Source organism: Marmota flaviventris, chromosome 14 (assembly GCF_047511675.1).
Source record: "Marmota flaviventris isolate mMarFla1 chromosome 14, mMarFla1.hap1, whole genome shotgun sequence".
NCBI lineage: Eukaryota > Metazoa > Chordata > Mammalia > Rodentia > Sciuridae > Marmota > Marmota flaviventris.
Window position 1 is genome coordinate 37,069,494 of NC_092511.1, and position 20,898 is coordinate 37,090,391.

General features: G+C 44.9%; 1 protein-coding gene across 1 annotated transcript in view; it reads left to right on the forward strand.

Annotated features, from left to right (window-relative positions):
• Window positions 1-20,898, forward strand: part of Epas1 (endothelial PAS domain protein 1) — an 83,397-nt gene that overhangs the window by 24,367 nt on the left and 38,132 nt on the right. The window contains exon 2 of the mRNA XM_027934586.2: window positions 20,177-20,367. Within this exon, the coding sequence (XP_027790387.1) occupies window positions 20,177-20,367 (191 nt within the window). The remainder of the gene's footprint in view (window positions 1-20,176; window positions 20,368-20,898) is intronic.

Genomic DNA, 20,898 nt, shown 5'->3' on the forward strand with positions numbered 1-20,898 from the left:
TTTGATAAGTTACTAAAACACTCTGTACCTGTGTTCCTCAACTGTAAAATGGAGGTCACTGTAGTATGTACGTCAGAGGGCAGTGACTTAATTCACATAAAAATTGGTCTTAGCTCCAAGACCAGAAAGGAAGTGCTATACTGGTCTTTAGTTAGTGACTTAGAGCCTCCAGGTCTCCACATTAGTTCCCTCATCTGTACAATAAAGGGATGAGACCAGATAAATGCTAACCTTTTGTTTATTCTAATGTGCTATAACTCTATGGTTGAGCAAATATTAATTGCCGGCCCTCTGCCCTAGTACTGTGCTAGGCATGTTGGAAAAGTAAAAAAAACAAAAGTAGAACGTGAGGTCCCTGCCCTCAAGGAGCTGTAATCTAAGTGAGGAGAGGACATTAATTAATGTACAAGAAAGTATTAGAGAATTAAAAGAATATTGGAGATTAAAAACAGAATTGAAAGAATATCGGTGATGTAAATCATAAGAAAATAGGAAGAGTGAGTTTATAGTAGTCAGAAAATTTGATACCAACCATCCAACATTTAGAACCAAGACTTTTGATAGGAGTTTAAAGACTTATTTGTCAAATCCCAGAACACTGAGGCTTGAAATGTTGACATTGCTATTTATGTTAAAGTTGAACTGTAGGAAAAAAAAAATGTTTTTGAGATTTGAGATTTAGGTAGGACAAAGTTCACAAAACTCCTTACCCAAACAATAGTACAAACTGAAACTAAGAGGCCCAAACTGGTTTCCTATATATTCTTGGATGACAATTCCAGGAGAACATAGTGTGTAGCACAAAGTGACATCTATTGAGTGGCATGGGAAAAACCAATGCTGTACACTCCTAAGAGGTAACAGCTACTGTTGTTCTCAGCCCCACCTCTAGAGGGCAGCACACAGAGGGGGCACTGCAGAGCCTTCAGGCCACAGTTTGATGTGGTGAATTTAGTTGGGCCTCATGCCTCCTAAACCAGCCCTCTTTATCAGGATGAATTTTTCTGCTCCCTAAACTATTCCTCACTAGCTAAGTTTTTAGCTCCCTAAGAGAGGGGATGCTGGTACTCCTGCCCCAGCAGGTCTACATTTAGGTTTTGAAGAAACTTGGCAACAGCCTCCAATTCCTCCTGCAGTCTGAATAACTCTCATTTCCTTGGGAGCCACATGCACATTGGCTTCTACAGGTGACAAGAGACTCCATACTTGGCAGAGACTGCTAAGGACCAAAAGAGTGGCATAGACAGTAGGTGAGGACACCATGACCAGGGATTGGCAGGAGTGAGCTAGGAGTCTGAGTGGACCTTGAAGAATGAGTAGAGGTTACTGTGACATAAGATGGGTGGAGGCATCTAGCTCTTCCCCTACCCCTGCCATTTCCCCTAATTACTCTTCACTAGCTAAACATGGGAGCTGAAAGGTCCATTTAGATCTGCTGCTTTATTCTGGGGGAAGAAGTAGATGGAAATGACAGATGAGGTCTCAACCATTCACTGACAATTCCAGCTCATCACCCAGGCAGTCAGCGATGGCCTGGCTAGATAGGCTAGTTCATGACATCCTGGCTTCAGACCTGCAGACCCAAAACCCTCACAGAGCTTTCTGCTAAATGTCTTTCCTAATTCAAAACCCAGAAATTCTGGCAAGACATGTCACTTCATTTTATTTACATAATACTCTCTGTGAAGGCACAAGTATGTATAGTTTTGCCTTGAAAGCACTCCTCTGTACCTATAGCAGTAAGTAGTAAGGACAGATGGAGTCATGGTAGCTCAGGAAGGTTCAAGGGACACTGATTTGCTGTTCCCACCCCTTAGAGAAAATCTCAGAAGAGAATATTGAGAACACAAGTCAGGAGGTCTTCTAACACCTTTTCTACCAAGTTTCACCCTTGTCTCATTCCCCCTTTCCTCCTCCTCTTCATTTGTTAAAAAAAAAAGTTATTTTTTTCCAAATAAGTAAAATAGAATCAAACTTTGCAACCTCCAAATGTATGAAATAAACATTATTGCTAATAAGCCTCTGGGAAAGTGCTCACCTTTGAACTCTGCCAAGGATTATGAAGGAAAGAAAAAGTCTTAGGAACTTGATAGAGTATTAGAGTTTCCTGGTTTTTTTTTTTAAGTTGAGTTATATATTACATTTCTTTTCCTTAATAAGGGCATTTCCAGAGATCCTTCCTTGATGATTAGCCCAGGTCTCCAAGTAGAGACCTAAGGTTGGTTACTGACCCTGGTGCAGGGATTGTCACGGGGGTGCTTGGCAGCAATAGCACAGGAGACACTGGCTGTTTCTAGAATGCTCTTTCTGAGGACTCTGTCTCTTCCATGATGGTCCTTGCAAGGCAGAAGAGCAGGCTATCCTAGTTTGCAATAAGGAAATACCCAGAAAATAACAGGAAGATGCTCACAGGAAGCTGGCAGCAAGACGGAGGAGTCTCCCACTAAGGCAAGCTTGTTTGTTTCCTGGAGTCTCTGCCTGTTCATTGCCTTGTACTCTTCTCTGTAGGATTTCTATTAAACAACTACAAAAACATTTTCTTAAAAAAACAAAAAACACCTCTGTGGTCTGTGTAGCCTCTGTCTGCCTCTATGGAATATTACACATTTTGATTTTCATAGCTACCTCTACACAGCCAATAAGGTCACCTACAGGCGTGGAGATGAATCATTCACAGAATGATTTAAATCCAACCAAGAATGTGTAACTGTAACTGCTAAACACATTCTGATTCCCAGAACATTTATGTCCTGTTTGTTGTAACATGTAGAGTAATATTTTGTCTCCCTTTTCTTGCAACTTTTCCCTCCAAGTTTCTATCTTAATGCTCTTAATCATGACAGAATTAAGTAAGACCTGCCATCCTGCCTCCTCCCTGTGATGGCGCCATGTCACCAGTGCTCCCCAAAAGAGTGTGCAGAATCTCCCATTTCTGGGTGGTCATTTCTTCTTGGCATAGACTGTCTTTTCTCAGTCCCTGCACACAAAGCTAAACACATGGAGATGTTTCATGCACAGTCCCTGGAACTTAACCTTCTGCCCAGCGTCTGTTTAGCATAGATTATATTTTAAAATAAGCCATCCTGCAAAGCACAGTTTCCCTGGTGGCTTCGAGGTTTGTCTGAGGTTCTCCAGAGTTGGCAACTTATCTATGACCTCAGAAGTCTTGGCTCTGGCCAGGCAAGGTTTTTGCACTAAAACAGGCTCAGTGCCCATGGAGATAATCTCCTCTTGTAATATCCACACAATCATCTCATTGTCAAAGCACAAGGAATGCAAAAACAGAAGGACTGCCACAATAGGGTTGCCCGTGGGTCAGCTAATCCAGGCGTCTGTTTCCGGCTGAGGGCACCTTGGGACACCTCAGGAGGGATGGTCTCAGTTATTGCCCTGGAGGTCAGCCTGATTGGTAAGGCCTGTGCCCCTACGACCTGACCACCAAGCCTGACACCTGCCCCATCTTCTTCCTAGCTTCTCCTGACTCCCTCACCACATCTTTGTCCTGGTTAAGTTCCATTTGTTCTTCAAAATCTCAACTGAGAACGCCCTCCAGGAGCCTTGCTTCTCTCCACTTTGGATTAAGCCATCCTTTTTGTTCCCAAAGCACTTGCTACTGACTTCTGAAGCAATGGGAACAATGACTTCAATAAAATCGAGTGCCTGGTGTGTGTTAGGCACAGTTCTAAGCGTGTTGCCTGTATATCATTCCTTTCTCATAAGAGCTCAGTGGGCAGAGACTTGTACAGTGATTGTTTTACAGTGCTCTGAGGTTTAGAAAAACTTAATAACTTGCCCGAAGTCATACAGTTAATGTGTGAGCCATAAGCCCAGGCAGGCCAGCTGCATCAGCCTGGCTCATGCCTCTTGGCCTGTCTGCTTGTCTGGTTGCCTCCCTGGGCTGTTAGCTCCTAGAGGGCAAGGGACCCATGCTCCCTCAAACTTCAATGCCTGGCTCAATGAAGTAGGCACTCACTAAGTGTTCAATAATGAAAGCTGAAGCTCACCAATCATAAATACCAGCTGGGATTTAAAATCCAATGAGCCATACTTTTTACAAAAATGCTGAAATGCAAAGGAATACTTGTTTTGGCCAAGAAAGGGTGGCTTTTCAGAATTCCAGTTGCTTCAGAACTTTCTTCTAGGTAGCAAAGAGCCATGGGGTTTGGCACACCGCCCTGGGGCAAGAGCAGTGCATTTGTGAGAATCTCAGTGGCCCTTAGAAATTGCTCCAATAAAACCAAACCTATGTCTGACATTTTCAAAATAATTAAGGAAAATGAGCAGGAATATAGGAAAGACAATTTCTTAGTTGATTCCAGAGAAGCAACTCTCGTCCTCTATCCGCTGCAGCAGGACTTAGAGTGTTACCGACACAGCTGAGAGCAACTTAGGTGAGCCTCTGGGGTCGCACCCCGCACACACACACTCAGGTCTCCCCACACTCAAACTCATCTTCCAAATGGTGTAATCAAGCCTGGTGCTGCCTCTAGGCCTTGGGTACTTCTGGGTGGTTTTTTTCCCTGGGCTTAAAGTCTTTGAGGCTGACTCATGTGAATTATTGCTTTCCACCCAGAATTAGCTGTGCTCCTGCACTCCTGCCTGGATGTACAGCTGTTTATGGGCTGGGCAGAGCTGAGCATGCAGGTGGCCAGGGGTCCTCTCCTGAGCTGTCAGGGCAGCGAGCATCCTAAGCCCAGAAACCTGCCACTGTTCATAGGCTCTGGAAGGAGGTGCTAGGGGCTCCGCTTGGCCCAGGAAATGGGTGAAATGCCAAGCCTTTTCACCAGAATCTCTTGAGAAGTGTGGCCAGTTCCCTATCACCTGTCAGCATTAATAGGCAGAACTGGTGTATCATAGGGGAAAAAAAAAACACTTGTTTTCTCTTTGACTGCCGAGCTGGATAATGATGTAAAAATGACATTATCTCTAATAAAAGTGATTTGCAGAGATCATTGGCAGAACCTCAATAGCAGAGATTTGCCATTAGCACGTTCCAGATAAGAGAAGCAGCTGGGATCTATCAATCCCTCCTGTGGGCAGAAGGTGGGGTGGTGTTGGGTCTGGTGGGAGTTGAAAGTTGGGGAAACTGATTTTTAAAAAGTTGGAATTTGGGCTAATGGAGAGTGTTTATTCCAAAGTATGGGTTATTCTTTAAGCCTGCTTTCTGATATTTAGGGTTATCATTGGGTTTAAAATTATTTTTGGTTTTACTTAATATTTTTGTATTCAGTAGCTTTTGTGGGGGTGGGGTACAAGGAGGTGGCTTGTCCTGTTTTCTCACTTCCATATTGCATCGCCAAAGGTCTGGTCTGGAACCCTGGCCAAACCCTGCTATCTTCCCTGCCAGAAACCTAATTCTAAGAACGGCTCCTACATGTGTGAAGGAAAGGCCCTGGGCGATGGGTGGTATTGGGCAATAGATTGTTCTCTTATGTCAAGGAGGTGGGATCCAAGGCAGAAACTTCCCTGGCCTCTTGGAGAAGGGGGCCACCCTGTCTGAACTTGTTCACCTATGTCAGTGGGAGCTGACTGGCAGCTGGCTCACTGAGCACACTGTGATGTGGTCAGCAGGCACAGGCAGCTACTTCTACATGCAAACGTCCTCAGGATATATTCCCTGGGGACAGGAGTCAAAGGCTGCTAGGTAACCTTTGATAGATGCAGTCACCATTATTCCTCATTATTAATCCACTTTCTACTTGGAATCAGCAAGACTTTAGAACTCTGCAATATGATTCACTGGTAGGGGACCGTAGTAGTCTAGTCTTCACTCTAGCTGGCCTAAAGATAAGGAATAGCAAAGGGCTAAAGGATATCAAGTTTTAAATGTGGGAATGCCACGCTGGAAATGGCTTGGGGAGAGGGTAGTGGGCTAGTGAGCTGTTCCTCTCCCTGAGGCCTGGCTGGAATGACATCTTTCTTGATCAGTGGTGAAGGAGGTGAGGGGCAAGGGAAAATAGCTGGAAGAGAGGGGCTAACATCTGTGGAAATAAATAAAACCCCATGGAGTTTGAGGAGGCGTGTGCCCTGGATAAAGTTTGTTTTTCATCCCAAGGGTAACATTGTGATTTGCCGCTCAGCAGGAATGTCTTGCGGAGGTCTCTGTGGACCTAGCCGGGCTCCAGCCTGTGGCAGCCCAAGGGTCGCTGCCATATTTAGAGCTTCTAACAAAGGGATTCATTTTCCCTGGCTTTGGTGCCAAATAAAGAGAGGTTCTCATACTTGTTGTCCAGTGTGGCCAGAGCATGGCCAGCAGAACCCGGGTAGAGCCTGGTTCCAGCACTGCCTACCACTGGCACCTCGGCCACTAATTAGCCTCCTCTGTCCTTGGCACCTTGTAGATTCTCAGCACAGTTTGCGTAATGAAAGCATTCTCCCCACGCCCACTGCTGCCTTGTCCCCCACTCTCTAGCCTGGCTTCTGACTGCTGCTGCCTGTCATTCCCCCAGCAATATCTTTGTCCTTGTCCTCCCTCCTGGTTACTTCCCCACATCCTGCTCCTCCTTCAAGTCCCCTGGGGCATAGAGCTCTGCCTGTCTTTTCCAGCCTCACAGACTTGCTCTTCTCCAACTCCTCTGGTGTTGACTGGCTATTAGGCCAGTCCTCCAGAACGTTACTTCTCTGCAAGCTCCCTGAGGTCAGGAATGTCCCACATGCCAATCTACTGTTCGCAGGAGCCCCTGCACATGGAGAGGGAATCAGATTTCTTGAATGAGTGGAGGAAGGGGCTAAGCTATGGCTGGGGGAAAGTACAAACCTATTTCCAAAATTGCTCAGTGCTACCGTTTGTGAGTGTGATAGTAATTTGGGGAAGACTTTTAGCATTTCCCGTGGCTTTTGATGACCTTTTTGCAAAAGGATGGAGTGAGGCTTCCTCAGTGTGCATGGCCATCTCGCCAGAGTAAGAGAGGTCAGAATTGGGAGAAAGCAAGTCATTGCACTGTGACCATGAATCAGACCCCACAACTCTGGACAAGTCACCATGTAAATCAGCCTCCAATCAGAGTTGTTTATAAAGGATATCCAGGATAGATTCTCTACCAGCTGTTTCCTTTCTGCTTTCATTTTTTTCTTGCTTTCTTGTTATTTTTAAAATTTTTTAATAGGGCAGGGAGATGGGGTTATGGGATGCTGATAGGAGTGAAAGATTCTGTGGGATTTCTTCCCCCTCTTCTCTTGCAGTTTTGAAATATTTCAAATACTAGGCACCAGAAGTTCTGGCATCAAATTGGGATTAGTAGGACAGATCCTAGGATATCTCACCATTAGCATATATGATCAAGTATCAGTCCTGTTTAAAGGCCAAGTAAATGTTATTTTCTTTGAAATTAAAGTGTCTGAAATCAAGAGGAGAACTGGCCTTGAAATTATATTCTGGACTTGAAAAGAGTTCTCCCTGACAGTTGTCCATTCCAGTTATAGCCTTTTTTTTTCCACCCAGAATGTCTGACGACATTGCCAGGGGAATTTCTGCCCCCTCCTTCCTGAATATACCCAGTGCTGGCCCCTGAGGCAGCTCAGTTCTGTTTTCTCATGACACGGTGATTATTTTTGGCATTGCACATATTTTCTCTAATGTTATTATTACCTCCCCCGCCCCTTCTTAGTTGCCTTTTGAGGAGCAATGGGTTTTTGGCAATTGCGTGTAAATCAGAGGGTTAATTTTAGTTTGGTATGGTGAGGATGGGGTGGGAGGGGAGGAAGGAATGACTTTTACTTTTGCGCCTCTGCAGCACCCCACCCCCACCCTAGAAGGAGAGGAGTTCCTCTGGCCCCTGCTCATGAAAGAGCTTGCTTTAATTGGCTCTGTGCTCACCATTCATGCCCTGCTGCAGGACTTGAGGATATGGCTATCTGGAGGTGATGCTGGGGGCTGCACCTCAGGGCTGGCATCTTAATGACTTGACTTGGCCGGCTTCAGAACAGCCCCATTCAGAGCAAGTTCACTCCCTGTGCAGTTGGCTCGTTCAGCCTCTGTCCATAGAGTTCTCTTGTTCACACTGCAGGAGGAAATGGAGATTTCCAAGTGGGAAGCTGCCTTCCCAACACTTTAACTCTTCCCTGAGGGGACGAAGAGCTGCAGAGAGTGAATTCAAACCTATGCTGGCCCAGCTGCAGCCCTGGGAGTGGCGTGGCGTGGGGCCTGGGTTGGGGCTGTGGGCCAAGGCAGCTGGGGTACTTTTTCTTTCCTCCCTGAGGTGAAAAGGAGAGTAAAAGACCACTTGAATTGTCCTTAAGATCAATTAGCAGATATTTGCCCAGTTTGTCTGCCCAGAACCAAGGCCCTGTAAAGGGCCCACGAAAGTAGATGATCCATGTCTATGCCCCTAGAGTCCATCCAGCAGCAGGACGTTTGCACAGAAAAGCCAACAAGACAGGGCAGCCTTTAATAAGGGTGGGTGAGTAATGTGGGCAGGAAGTGCCTGGAAGAAGGGAGCTGGGATGCTGGTGTGGGGTGGAGGAAAGGATGCTGGGGTGGGGGGTAGAGCATGAGCTGAGCCTGAGAGATGGGTTTTCAAGAAATAGGAAGGGGTGAGATAATAGAGATAGGAAAGACACAAAGGAGGAAAGATATATCAAACAAAGAAAGGTGCAGAAAGAATAAAACTCTTCCTGGCAGAAGAGAAGACCCGACTTAGACTCCAGGTGCCTCTGGATAAGGACGGCATCAGGGCAGCACTAACATTGCCACATGGCATGTCCATGGTGTCTTTGGTCCCAATATCTCATGGGTCCCTGGGTTTCTTTCCTCTCAAAGTGTGAGGCCAGAGCAGCAGCAGCGCCCGAGAAGTTGCTAGAAATGCAGAACCCCAGGCTGCAGCCCAGGCCTCCTGTATCAGAAACTGATTGGAACAAGATCCCAGGTGATTTGTGTGCACAGTTAAGTTGAGAAGTGCTGGCCTATGTGACTCCACAGGCAACCGTCACCAGCTTTAGTTCAGATCCCAGCTTTTATTCAGAGTTAATAAAACATACACTTGTTCCCACACACACACACACACACACACACACACACTTATCTTTGAGCATCTCTGTGCCAAAGACTTCCCAGATGGAAAACTCTTATTTTAATTATGTGTAGGATTAGAAATCTTAGGAAGGATCTAGAATAGTGAATGAATTTGAGGAATTTGCAGAACAGAAATCATTGAAGTGGCTCTTCTCCAAGGTCTCCGCTTGTGCTTTAGAGGACACCAAAAGAACAGAGGGTGGGGTCCTTTCCCAGAAAATGTGTGGCCTACTTGGGGTTGAAATAAAGGGAGAGCCACCCAAACTGACTGTGCAGGATGGAATCTCTGAAGCGAGATTTTCCCCAGAGAAGGTAGGTGAGGCCTTCCTGGAGAAAATGGTCTTGTGGGATGAGGTGAGAGAGGAGCAGCTTTAGGCCAAAGAGATGAAGAGGGGAGTGTTCCAGGGAGCCTGTGGAGTGGGTTGCAGCAGAGTTGAGTCTCAGGTGCTGTGGGGGTGGTCACTTGCTCTCCACTGCACTGCCCAGAGTGCCATGCTGTGGAATCTGTTTTACATGTTGGACACTTTTTTTTTTTTTAAATCCTTTTTTTTTTTTTAACTGCTGTGCAGTTTTCCTAGTTGAAGACAGTGTTGTAGGAACACATGCAGGATGGTTTGAGCCAAACCACAGATTGTTCTGTTGGTTGCTTGTGGAATTCAAAGAAAGAAGGCTGCTGGTGAGCAGAAACCCTAAGGAAATCCCCCCGGATCTGATCTAGTAACCACTTGGGCATGGAGAATACCTTCAGGCCCAGGGCAGTGGCCCTAAGAGTGGTCCAGTGGGAAGGAACTGCTTACCTGTGGCATCTAAGCACTTCTAGCAAACAAGTGTCTCCTCTTTTCTTTCCAGATATCTTCAAGCAAAGGAAAACTATCCCTCCCAGGGCTGCTTCACCTTTGAAGTTCTAACCTGGGACAAGAGCTTTTCCTTTTTGCTGCTTCCCAGGTCAAGAAGGTTTATTTCCATAGTTCCATAAGGTTAAGTGTCCTTAGAGTGCTTCACCCCCACGTGCCAAGGTCAGCAAGGTCCTCCCGTCCTGCAAGAAGGAACTACTTATTGCCATTTAGGGGAAGGTTGCCTAATTACAAATGAGAGTGTGGGATTTAGCATCAAGTGATGCAGGTGTAAGAGCTGGCTCTGTCACTGGATCAGCCCTGGGTATGGGCTGACAGACATCCTTGGGGGATTTTTCCTGGTGTGTCACTAGGGATGGCCATATCTACCTCACAAGACCATTTCAGAATTAAACCAGAGGCAGTCAGCTGAGAGTTCTTTAATAAGAGGGAAGGATTGCCTCTGGTTGCTGCTGGATGTAACAGCAGCAGCAGCAGCATCTCAACTTGCTGAGGTTCATTAATCCCTTAGCTGGAGTCTGTGTGGTGGGGAGAGTTGGGCAGTAGTGGACATCACAGGCCACAGAGGGAAATGCCTCTTGCCACTGTTTGCTTTCTGTTCCTTTTATGGGGGGAAGATGCCACCAAGCCTTCTCTAGAAGTAACCACACAGGGTATGGGATGAGTGTGGAAGATGGAAGGAAGAGGAGGTCCTGCCAACCCTCAGGTGGCCATCTTCTCAGGACTGGATTAGTGTCCTTGGAAACCTCCAATTTCAGTACAGCTGGTCATCTCTCTTCAGATGTTTAACTTGAATACAAGGAAAAAGGAAGCCTGAGGAGCAGGTGCCTAGGGAGGGAACAGCTGAGCCAAGGCCCAAGGAAGAGTGAGCAGATTCTGCTTTCCTTCCCTCTGTAGCTCCTCTTCTGGGCTCTGCATTCAGTAACGGTGGCCACGGTTCTCAGGATGCTGAGGTTGCCAGATCCATCTGCTTGACTTTCACAGGGTGGTCAGTGTGAGGCAGTGGTGGGGAGCTGCAGGAAGTCACACGCGTGTAAGTTCTTACGATAAATAAATTAGAAAGCAATACCTGGTGCAAAGGTAGTCAATATGATGTTATTTAAAACAGCTAAAAACGGAAACCACAATTGAAAAAATAGTAAGGGAATAGTAAAATGCATTATGATCCATTACAGTATGATATTGCTGGAGGTTATCAACATTTTGAAAGAAATTTTAATAGTATGACATGATGTTAAGTAAACAAAGTATAAATACAGTGAAATGTCTTTTCTTTATATCTTTCTGTATTTTCAAAGTTGCCTACACCAAATATGCATCACCTGTGTCCCCATCAAAATTTTTTTTTTAAAGAAAGAAAAGATTTATTAGGAAAAGCTGGGTTATGAGTGACATAATGCAGGTCATTTTCCAATTGAATGTCTAGCCCAAGTTGACAGTGAGTTTTCTGACCACATGTCCTTGAAAAATTCAGATCTTAGGAGTTTTATCCCACTTCCATGTGTTCCCATTACCTTTCTAAGTCTCAGCTTTCCTTTTCTCTAAAATGGGAATAATGACGACTGCTTCTTCTGTACTACTGTGTGAGAGATTACGTATTTAGAGATTTATTTATAAAGTACTTTACAAACTGTAATGTGTGTTACAAATGCAAAGTGTATTATTCACTAATAGGTTAAATAAAAAGTGCCCTACTATCTTAGTCTGTTCAGACAGCTCTAAAATGCCATCAACTGGGGACTTAGAAATAACACAGGTTTACTTTTCGCATTTTTTTTTTTTTTTTTTTTTTTTTGGCTTAAACAGTAGGAATTTATTTTCTCCCAGTTTGGAGGCTAGAAGTCCAAGATCCTGGTAACTATTGCCACCTTGGAGTCCTCTGAGGGTTCTCTCCTTGGCTTGCAGGGGGCCACCTTCTTGCTTCCTATTCACTTAGTCTTTCCGGTGTCCCTTCCTTTTCTTATGACATTAGGACCTCATTATCAAGGCTCTTTTAACTTAATCATTTTTAATAACCTTATTTTCATACAGAGTCATATTCTGAGAGTTGGGAATTTAACATATGAATTTGGGTGGAGATACAATTCAGCCTGTAACAAATATACAAATAAGTTTAGAACAACTTAGATCAATATATATATCTTAAAAACCTTTTTCATGCTACCTATTGGTTGATTAATCTTTCTTAATCCTGATATCTCAAAAATATACTAAAAATTCACTTTTTACATTTATCAACATTGATACATTTTTTCCTAGTTTTGAATTTCGTGTGTGTTGGTATCCTTTTGCAACAAGTCCAGAATCAAGGCAGCAGCTTATTCAGTGTCTTATGAAGAAGACCCGCTTCTTGGTACACAGAATGGCACCTTCTGGCACCTTCTGTGTCTCCTCCACATGGTGGAAGGGATAAGAGATCTTTCTTGGGCCTCTTTTATGAGGGTCATGTTCCCATTCATGAGATTCCACCTTCATGCCTTATCACATTTCAATTACCATTGAATTGGGAGTAAGGATTTCAACATATGAATTTGGCAGGGGAACACAAACATTCAAAGCAGAGCACTCCTTAGGGCTTGGGCTTGATGGAACCGAGCATAGGCACAGTTTGTCATGGTTTCTTCTGTCTATGCAATTTTCCCAGCAGAGCTGGGGACTCCACATGTCCTCAGGTGATGTAAGGAGCTGGGTATCTGCAGCCCCAGATGGGCTGCTTGGTAATTGAATCTGTTGCGCTCTTCTCCAAGGCTGCCTGGAACAGAAGAGGCCAGCAGATAAGCATCAGCAGTCAGCCCCAAGCAGAATTGACCATTAGAGGGCCAAGTCGGGGGAGACCCAGACATTACTGTCAGCTGTGAATGCAGTCCAGGCCACTGCTCCAGGGACTGTGACCCTCAGAGTATGTCAGGCAGCTGGGGGCTCGGCCCTGAGAAGGGGCACTTGGGAGGTCAGGGTATGAGACACGTCCCAGACCTTCTCCTTCAGGGAAGGGGCAGGTGAAAGCCTCTGCCCCCACTTGAGCCACTTCAGCCCTCTTGACTTCTCTCTTCTTTCTTCCCTCTTGAAGGACGTTTGAGGTTCTGGCCTGTATTATTAGTCTTCACTTTCAGGACAGAGATCAGGACCGTCACAAAAGCTTATATATTTAAGCATATTGATGCCTTTTCTCCCCTCATCCATGTCTGTCTGATCTGCCCCATTCCTCCTGAATTTTCTCATGTGATATCTGCTGTTGTGACTGCTGTAACAGGGATACTTTCCCTCCCCTACATATTGGAGGACCCTCCCTAATTGCTGCTGCCTTTGGACAAACACCAGAATGTTTGCAGAAAGTTGGCCCCTAAAACAACACACCCCCCACCCCCCACCCCCGTCTAAAACATTTCTCCTTCCTTTGTAATTGCTCTCAGAGCTAAGACTATTCTGAATACCTTCAATTGTGGCAAAATTCTATCACTGGAGGACACATTTTATCCTTAACAATCACAAGATCCATCCTCAGTGTAGTCTAGTGACTAAGGGGTGGGTAAACCAGAAAAGATTGTTTGGAGTTTAAAATAATAATCTACAAATCTGTGTGATTTCTCATGTGGCTCCGACATTAACAGTAAAAAGACCTCCCAAAATATTTGGAGCAGTGGTCACTTCACCAGAATAAAGTTAGAGCCCTTTCCTGGAGTGGCCATTTGAAAGGGTAGCCACCTTTTATGTGACATCTATTTCAAATCTCTGTATTAGTATTTTTATCTCCCTCTTTCTGTAGTTGTCACTATTGGTAAAGTGATGGTCCCACCACTGCTAAGTCAATTCCTGTTTGTCTGGACATGGTGAAGGTGAACACAGGGCATGGCAGAGGGAAAGGGTGTGGTTAGGTTCTAGAAGTAGAACTGGGTTTCAGTGCCCTATAAATGTGTGATATTAGGTCCGAAATTTGTGTTAGTAAACCCTCCAGGTGATTCTGCTGCGGGCTAGAATTGAGAACCACTGTTCTGTCAGACTGGGACCAATAACACTGCATAATTTAAGCGAGGATCAAATGGAATTGTCTAGGAAGTGCTCTTGCTCCAGTGCTCCATGAATGTCAGTTTTCTTTTCCTCCTACATCTTTGAGAAAACACATAATATCGCTGTTTACATCTCCAAAGATACTTTCCTCCAAATTCTACCAAAACAAACCTCCACCAGCAACAACCTGCATTAAGTTCCTGACACTCAGTTTGCACCCTAGAACTATCAAATGAGAAATATTGAGCATCAGTCTTTTTAAGGCTCCTCAGCTGATTCCAGTGAGCAGCCATGATTGAGAACCATGGCCTTGGCTCTGCTGTAATTTAATCTGTGAAGCAATTGACTGCCAAGGACGGGGGCCACCAGAAGCTAGGTGTTTCTCCCGTCAGACAGCCCTCGTGTTGTAGCCACAGAGCCTCATCGAAGGGCCACTAGGTCCCTCCCAATTGCATTTGATCTTCGCTTCCTCTGTTCACAGTCCTCTGTTAGTGGGCTTAGGCTTAGAACTTTGCTACCACCCACAAGACCGATCCAAGCTAGCTTAATTACTTCAGTCTGTCTCACTGGCCTGCTGAAGTCCATTCTGCTTCTAAGTCATTTAACCTTATGGGACAATGGGCATATGGTTTTGATACCCTGATAGCCACGGTCATTAAGCGTGTGAGTCCTAATCACTCCAAAGGTCAGGAGTCTACAGCTAGTTAAGCAACCAGACTCTCTGGTACAGCTAGTGACATCGGGGACCTCTCCAGGCTGTGTTCACCTGGAGGCTAGAAGCCAGGACCATCTTGACCAAGAGCAGATTATTGTCAATTAGTGGCTCAAGCAGAATCCATAAGCCACACTTGGAGCAAAAGTGTGGCTTGAACTCTGGGCAAACTCTAGGCAAAAGACGTTTCTCCTGGGTGAGTATTAGCATATATAGTGGGCTCTTCATATTCTCAGGTTCTACATCCTCTGATTCAACCAACCACAGATTGAAATTATTTGGGAGAAAATTGTGTCCGTAGTAAATAGGGTGCAGACTCTTTTTCTTCTTGTTATTCCCTAAGCAACACAGTATAACATTCACAAAGCACTCACATTGTATTGCCATTCTCAGCAACCTAGAGATGATTTAAAGTGCATGGAAGGGCATCTGTAGGTTCTGTGTAAGTGCAACACTATTTAATACATGGGGCTTGAGCATCTTTGGATTTCAGTGTCTGTGGGAGTAGGGTCCTCCTCTGACATTGAGGGACTGCTCTGCCTACTGATGTTGTTGGACATCAGTTTTGATTCATCTTTTTTTGACTGACAGGTCCTAAAGTGGTTGCTTCCTTGCGTCAGGATCAAATATTTCAGAATCATGTGGGTTTCCAACTTGGGGAGAGTCAGCATAAAATTATGCATAAAAACCTTAAGGCCAAAAAAAAAAAAAAAAAAGCCACACCCCAAATCAGAAACTGCTTGTTCCCCAACTGTGGTGTGATTAGATACTGCAACAGGGTTGTCTTTATGGAGCACTGTGGAGTCACATCTGATTACACCCACCACATACCAGCCCTGCACCAACCGGGCTGCCTCTGAGAAGTCCCTCAGCACCAATTCCTTTTCTTCCTCACCCCCTGTTTGACCTCCGAAGTTGGTTCTTAACCCTATTCCTGGGGTTCTAGGTCTTTTCCTAGGCAAATGGGTGCTCACTTCGAGTCAGAGCTGCCCCACTCCCTGCCCCATCACTGGATTGTTTCCAAATTTTAGCCCCCCTCTTCTTCTTATAGTATAAACTAGCATCCTATCTACAGGAAAGTATCTAACCAACACAGCACTTGGTTGCAGAACAACTAGATATGAGACATCTTTTAGCAAATCATTTAATCTTTCTGAAACTTTACGTCCTCATTTATCAAATGGGGACCAGAGCTCCTGTCTCTTAGAGTTGTTATGAAAATCAAATGAAATACACGTGCAAAATAGTACTTTCTGAACCCCTAAAACATTATGAAGGCATTGTTATTGAGCCTTCTAGGTCCAGCCAAAATCTGGTCTTCCTGAGTATCCTGCCCAGATTTGTTCTGTAACCCTCTAGAGTGTGTGTGGCTGTGCTCATTTCTGTGGTTCATGAGATATTTCAGGTTGTTGGTTCCCTTTGGGCCAGCATATTCTTGGAGAACAAGGAGTTGTATATCTTATTCGCTCACCAGGTTCTCATAAACACTTCTGTGTGTGCATAAGGACACAGTAAACCAGGACCAGATTTAGGTCATGTGCTCCATATGCCAAATATTGTGTAAGATCTCCCTGTGGAAGCAAGAGAGCCACTGAGAATGATAGGAGGAGGAACTTAGGAGAAAAAAATAAATAAAAACAATTTGGAGTAAGCAATTTCTGAGCCTTTTCTGATGATTTATAAAATTTAGGATAAAATATCTTTTAAAAGAGAAACCAACAAATTCTAATAGAGAAGAAATCTGATCTATTTCAGTTCACTCTGGGACCCATCTGGGAAGAGAAAAGAAAAGGCGAGTATTTTAGGAAATGAAACACCTCACTGACCTAAGAAGATTCAGCAACATGACACAAAGATAGGTCAGGATCAACCTGCCTGACATGGCCCTCCTCCCCAAGATGGCTTATCTGGTGATGAAGAACAGGCACTGTGGCCAAAGTCTGAATGTGACTAATGCTCTGATTAGCTAGATAATGGGTCATTATTATCTGCCATGATGGTTTTCCATTGTTGTAGAGCTTTCTATTGCTCCCACACTCATCCCATTTGATCCTGACAAACAAGACCTGGAATTCTTCCCATTTTATAGATGAGGTTATCAGAGCCCAGAGAATATATTTTATTGTCCAATATCAGATAGCTAGATAGTGTCATGAGCAGTGTATGAAAATACCACCTCACCTGGCTTCCAGCTCCCCACCCATGGTGACTGGTAGCGGGAAGCCAAGTGTGTATGTACCAGCTGGGCTTGGGGAGGTCTTACCTTTGCCTTAGTGTTAATTATTTTTATTCTTTATTGTTGCTAATTAAATATTGCAGTATTACAGATTTCTGTCTGTTCTTCCAAGAGTCAACATTAGACAGACATCTCTGGACTGTGTTAAGGTTAATGAGATAATCTAATTAAAGTCACACTAGTCCTAGGGTGCAACTGTAAAAGCAAGGTAGCTAAAACAGAGTACATAACTTTTAGACCAAGAGTCTGGGTAAGGTTCTCAGTCTTCTTTTCTGCATGTTAAGATGTTTTTGTTTCTTTATTTCTTGCTAAAGCCACTATCTCCTCCAGTTAAGCAGTATAAAAAGCACAGGCCTAGGGAGACCAGATTTCTGACTCTGACTCTGCCACTAGTTAGTTGATTGCCCAGGCAGTTACTTAACCTGCTTTGGGTCTCAGTTTCCAAATAGCTGAAATGGGGGCACTGGCAATGTCTGTCTTGCCCTCCCCTCAGGGGTTGCAAGGATGGAGAGACAGGGAGTGCCTAGATCTCAGGACTGCTCTGTGTCCGCTCACTGACTGTAAACAAGGACTCATGGTGGCTTAAACTTTGTGACGTTGGGGAAATGACATGATATGGCTGAGTCTCCATTTCTGCATCTATAAGTTATGTAAACAAGACATTCCAAGTTATGTTGGTAAGAAGATTATAGAGAGGTCATACATTTAGGTCTCTTGGTGCAGCAGCAGCCATATACATAGGTATCAGTAAATGTTTGTGTGGTTGAAGGAGTACAGCAGGACTCAGATCTCGAACGCCACTGTCAGAACATTGCCTTCAGGGTGCCTCTTCCCTCCCGGGCTCTTCCTTTGCCTTGTGTGCACTTCTCTGAGGAAGGGGCAGTGGCCATCATCAAAAGGAAGCCGTGTGCTTACAGATGCTGCTGTTCATGTGGCAGCCTGTGCTGGAATCTCTTCATCTGGGGATGGCTTCTCTAGACGCCCCTGGTGAGTGGGATGTGTGTTGATGCTTTTGTCAGGATATGAGGGTCAGTGCGAGAGAGTGGAATTCAACACCTTTTACCTGGCTTTCCTGACGCAGCAGCATGATGTATACAATGTTAATATCCCACCCCCTTTCCACCTGTCTTTCCTGTGCCACAATCCCTGCAAACCTTTAACTGCTCCCCATCAAAGGTCAGGATTAAAATGCACATGCAAGGGACTAACATGCAAACTGTCCTTCAAGTCTGGTCACAAAAGCAAAACTGCCCCAAGGCGGGTTCTGAGAAGGTAGGAGAATGGGGTGAAGGGCAGGAGTCCTGAGAACTGAAAGCCAGGGAGAAAGGAGGGAGCAAGGGTTAGATAAAAACAAACAAACCAAAACAGAAAAGGGAGGACAAGAAAAAAATTTCACAATTTTCTGAAGGATCATCCTGACCATCAGCAGCTGTTGGACAGTTCTTCCTGCAGTGTGAGTGTGTGTTGCTTAATCAATCCAGGGAGCTGGATGTTCTGTCTTTGTAAATGAAATTTGTCATAAAGTCAAAACAATGCTTCTGCCCCAAATCTTGAGGGGTTTGAGAGACGTGTCAACAATCCGTGAATCCCCCAATATGAATTCTCTGTCCAGATAACAGGCTGTGCAAAACCAAACAAAAGAGAAGCAGCCCTCATTTGGGAAATCTCAGAAGGCAGCTGAGCGAGCGAGATGGAGATGGTTGGACGGGGGCCTCAAGAGGCATGAGCTTGCATTGAACACTTTTTTTAAAAAATTGAAAAAGAAACTTCTTTGTTACATAAGCAATGTAGGCTATTTGTAGAAACATAAGAAAATATAGATTAAACCCTGGGGGAGGAAAATCTCCACTACCCTGTAACTGTTAATAGTATTGAGGAAAAAAGAGACAGGGAAGTGACTGGAATCTGGGGCCCATCTGCTCCGTGCAAAGCCCCACTTCCCCGTTTACCTGATAGCAGCCACAGGGGAATAATTTAGCCTCTGTCGGTCCCTTTTCTCATCTGTAAATCAGGTATAATAATACCTGCTTCTGAAGATAGCTGTTTGAATTAGAGACACTTATATGGCACTATTTCAGATAATACCTAAAAGTCAGTGATCACTATAAGAAGTTATAATTTTATCGTATTTCTGGACATTTTTATATGACATATAGGAAATACAATGTATAATATATACATTTCTATGAAAATAGGACTGTCCTATGCCATTTTGGAATTTTATATGCCTGTTAATCTTTTCATAGACAGATATTTTATTTTTAACAGTGGTTGCTTACAGTTGGGATAGGCCTGGTGCTAAATATTTTACATAAATAATCATATTTAGTCCTTACAATAACTCTGTGGGGTGGGTGCAGTTTTTACCGTTTTACAGATGAGGAAACTAAAGATAAACTAACTGTTCAAATAACTTAAGCTTGCCAGGGTAACAAGCCAAGAAGTTAGAATGCCAGCACAGACATCCTAGCTTTAAAACTTGCCCGTGCTCAAACTCGAAGACCAAGGGTTTCTTTAGTACTTCTCAAAAGAGGTAGGCTTTGGTATCTGTCATCTTTCCTTCCTCTGTGCTGCAGCAAAGAGGACAATGAGCACTAGAAACTCTTGATCTAGGCTGGCAGAGTCTGGAGAGAAAAATGTATTTGTACCTATTCTTTTTTTTTTCATATATGACAGCGGAATGCATTACAATTCTTATTACATATATAGAGCACAATTTTTCATATCTCCGGTTATATACAGTTCTTTTTTAGCTCTTGACAGGTGTGCTATTTGGGACTGCAGGCTGATGCGTGTCTAGATAGCAGTTCCTCTTGGGCCAGATGGCATTTTCAAGTTTTGTTGGGGAAATCAGTCTCCGACATAAAATGAGATATAAGGTTTCACTTTTCCTGAGTGCATCTTATCCAAAAAGAGGCTCTTGAGATGGTTTTTCATCTTGTTCTCTAGAGCTTTTGACCTCCGGGCCACTGACCATTGCTTCCTCACCCTTTCTTTCCCATCCCTGCACATGGACCCTGTCCCCAGATAACCCAGGACCAGGTCCAAGGCATTGCCAGTTAGTTCACTTCATCAGTGAGTCTTTGTGGTTACCCTCCCCACATTAGGTGCTGCCCTGGACACCATGGGTATGGCAGAGGAGGGAGGCAGTGGGGAGACACCAATACTCACACGCGCAGAGCCAACGACATAAAGCAGGCAGCAGGCTGCAGGGTGCCCGCCACTAGTGCGAGCCCACATTGATTCCATGGGAGAGTTTGGCTGCACTGTGCTGTGGGGTCCCCCAGCCATGTCTTGACCAGGGGTGTGATAAGGTGATGGTGAACTTTTAAGGACTAATTCCTTGTCTCTCAATTTAGGAGCAGCTCAGAGAGGAGGAAGGAGAAGTCCCGAGATGCTGCGAGGTGCCGGCGCAGCAAGGAGACGGAGGTCTTCTATGAGCTGGCCCATGAGCTGCCCCTGCCCCACAGCGTGAGCTCCCACCTGGACAAGGCCTCCATCATGCGCCTGGCCATCAGCTTCCTGCGAACACACAAGCTTCTGTCCTCAGGTGAGGGTGGTAGGTCCCCTGCACAGAGGGCAGCCTTACCAGCATGTTCCTACACCCAAGAGCCCCCAGGGTGCCAGAGGTGCAAAGCCTTCCTCTCAGACACCCTACCCTACAAACACCCCACCCCCAGCATTGGTGTCCTTTTTCCTCATGTCAAACAGCTCTCCAGCAATGACCTAGATGATGAATACAGCTAGGGGAGGAGGGCATGGTCAGGATCAAGCAAACACATGGGTACCTGGAGGTGAGGAGAAGAAAGAGGCCTGGGAGAACCAAGAGTGTCTTCATTGACTTCCCCAAATAGGTTGCACCTGCCCACAGGAAGCATTTTGCCGCTGTCTTCTCTGGGACAGACGTGATGGTATGCCCATTCAATTATTTCCTCTGTCTAGCCCATTGAGCCAAGCAGGTCATTTGGCCTCTCTGAACCTTGATTTCCTCACCTATAAAATGGGGTTAAACATGGTTACTGAATAGGGTGCCTGTGAGAATTAACTGGAACGATGGCCTAGCGGTGATCATTTCCATGGG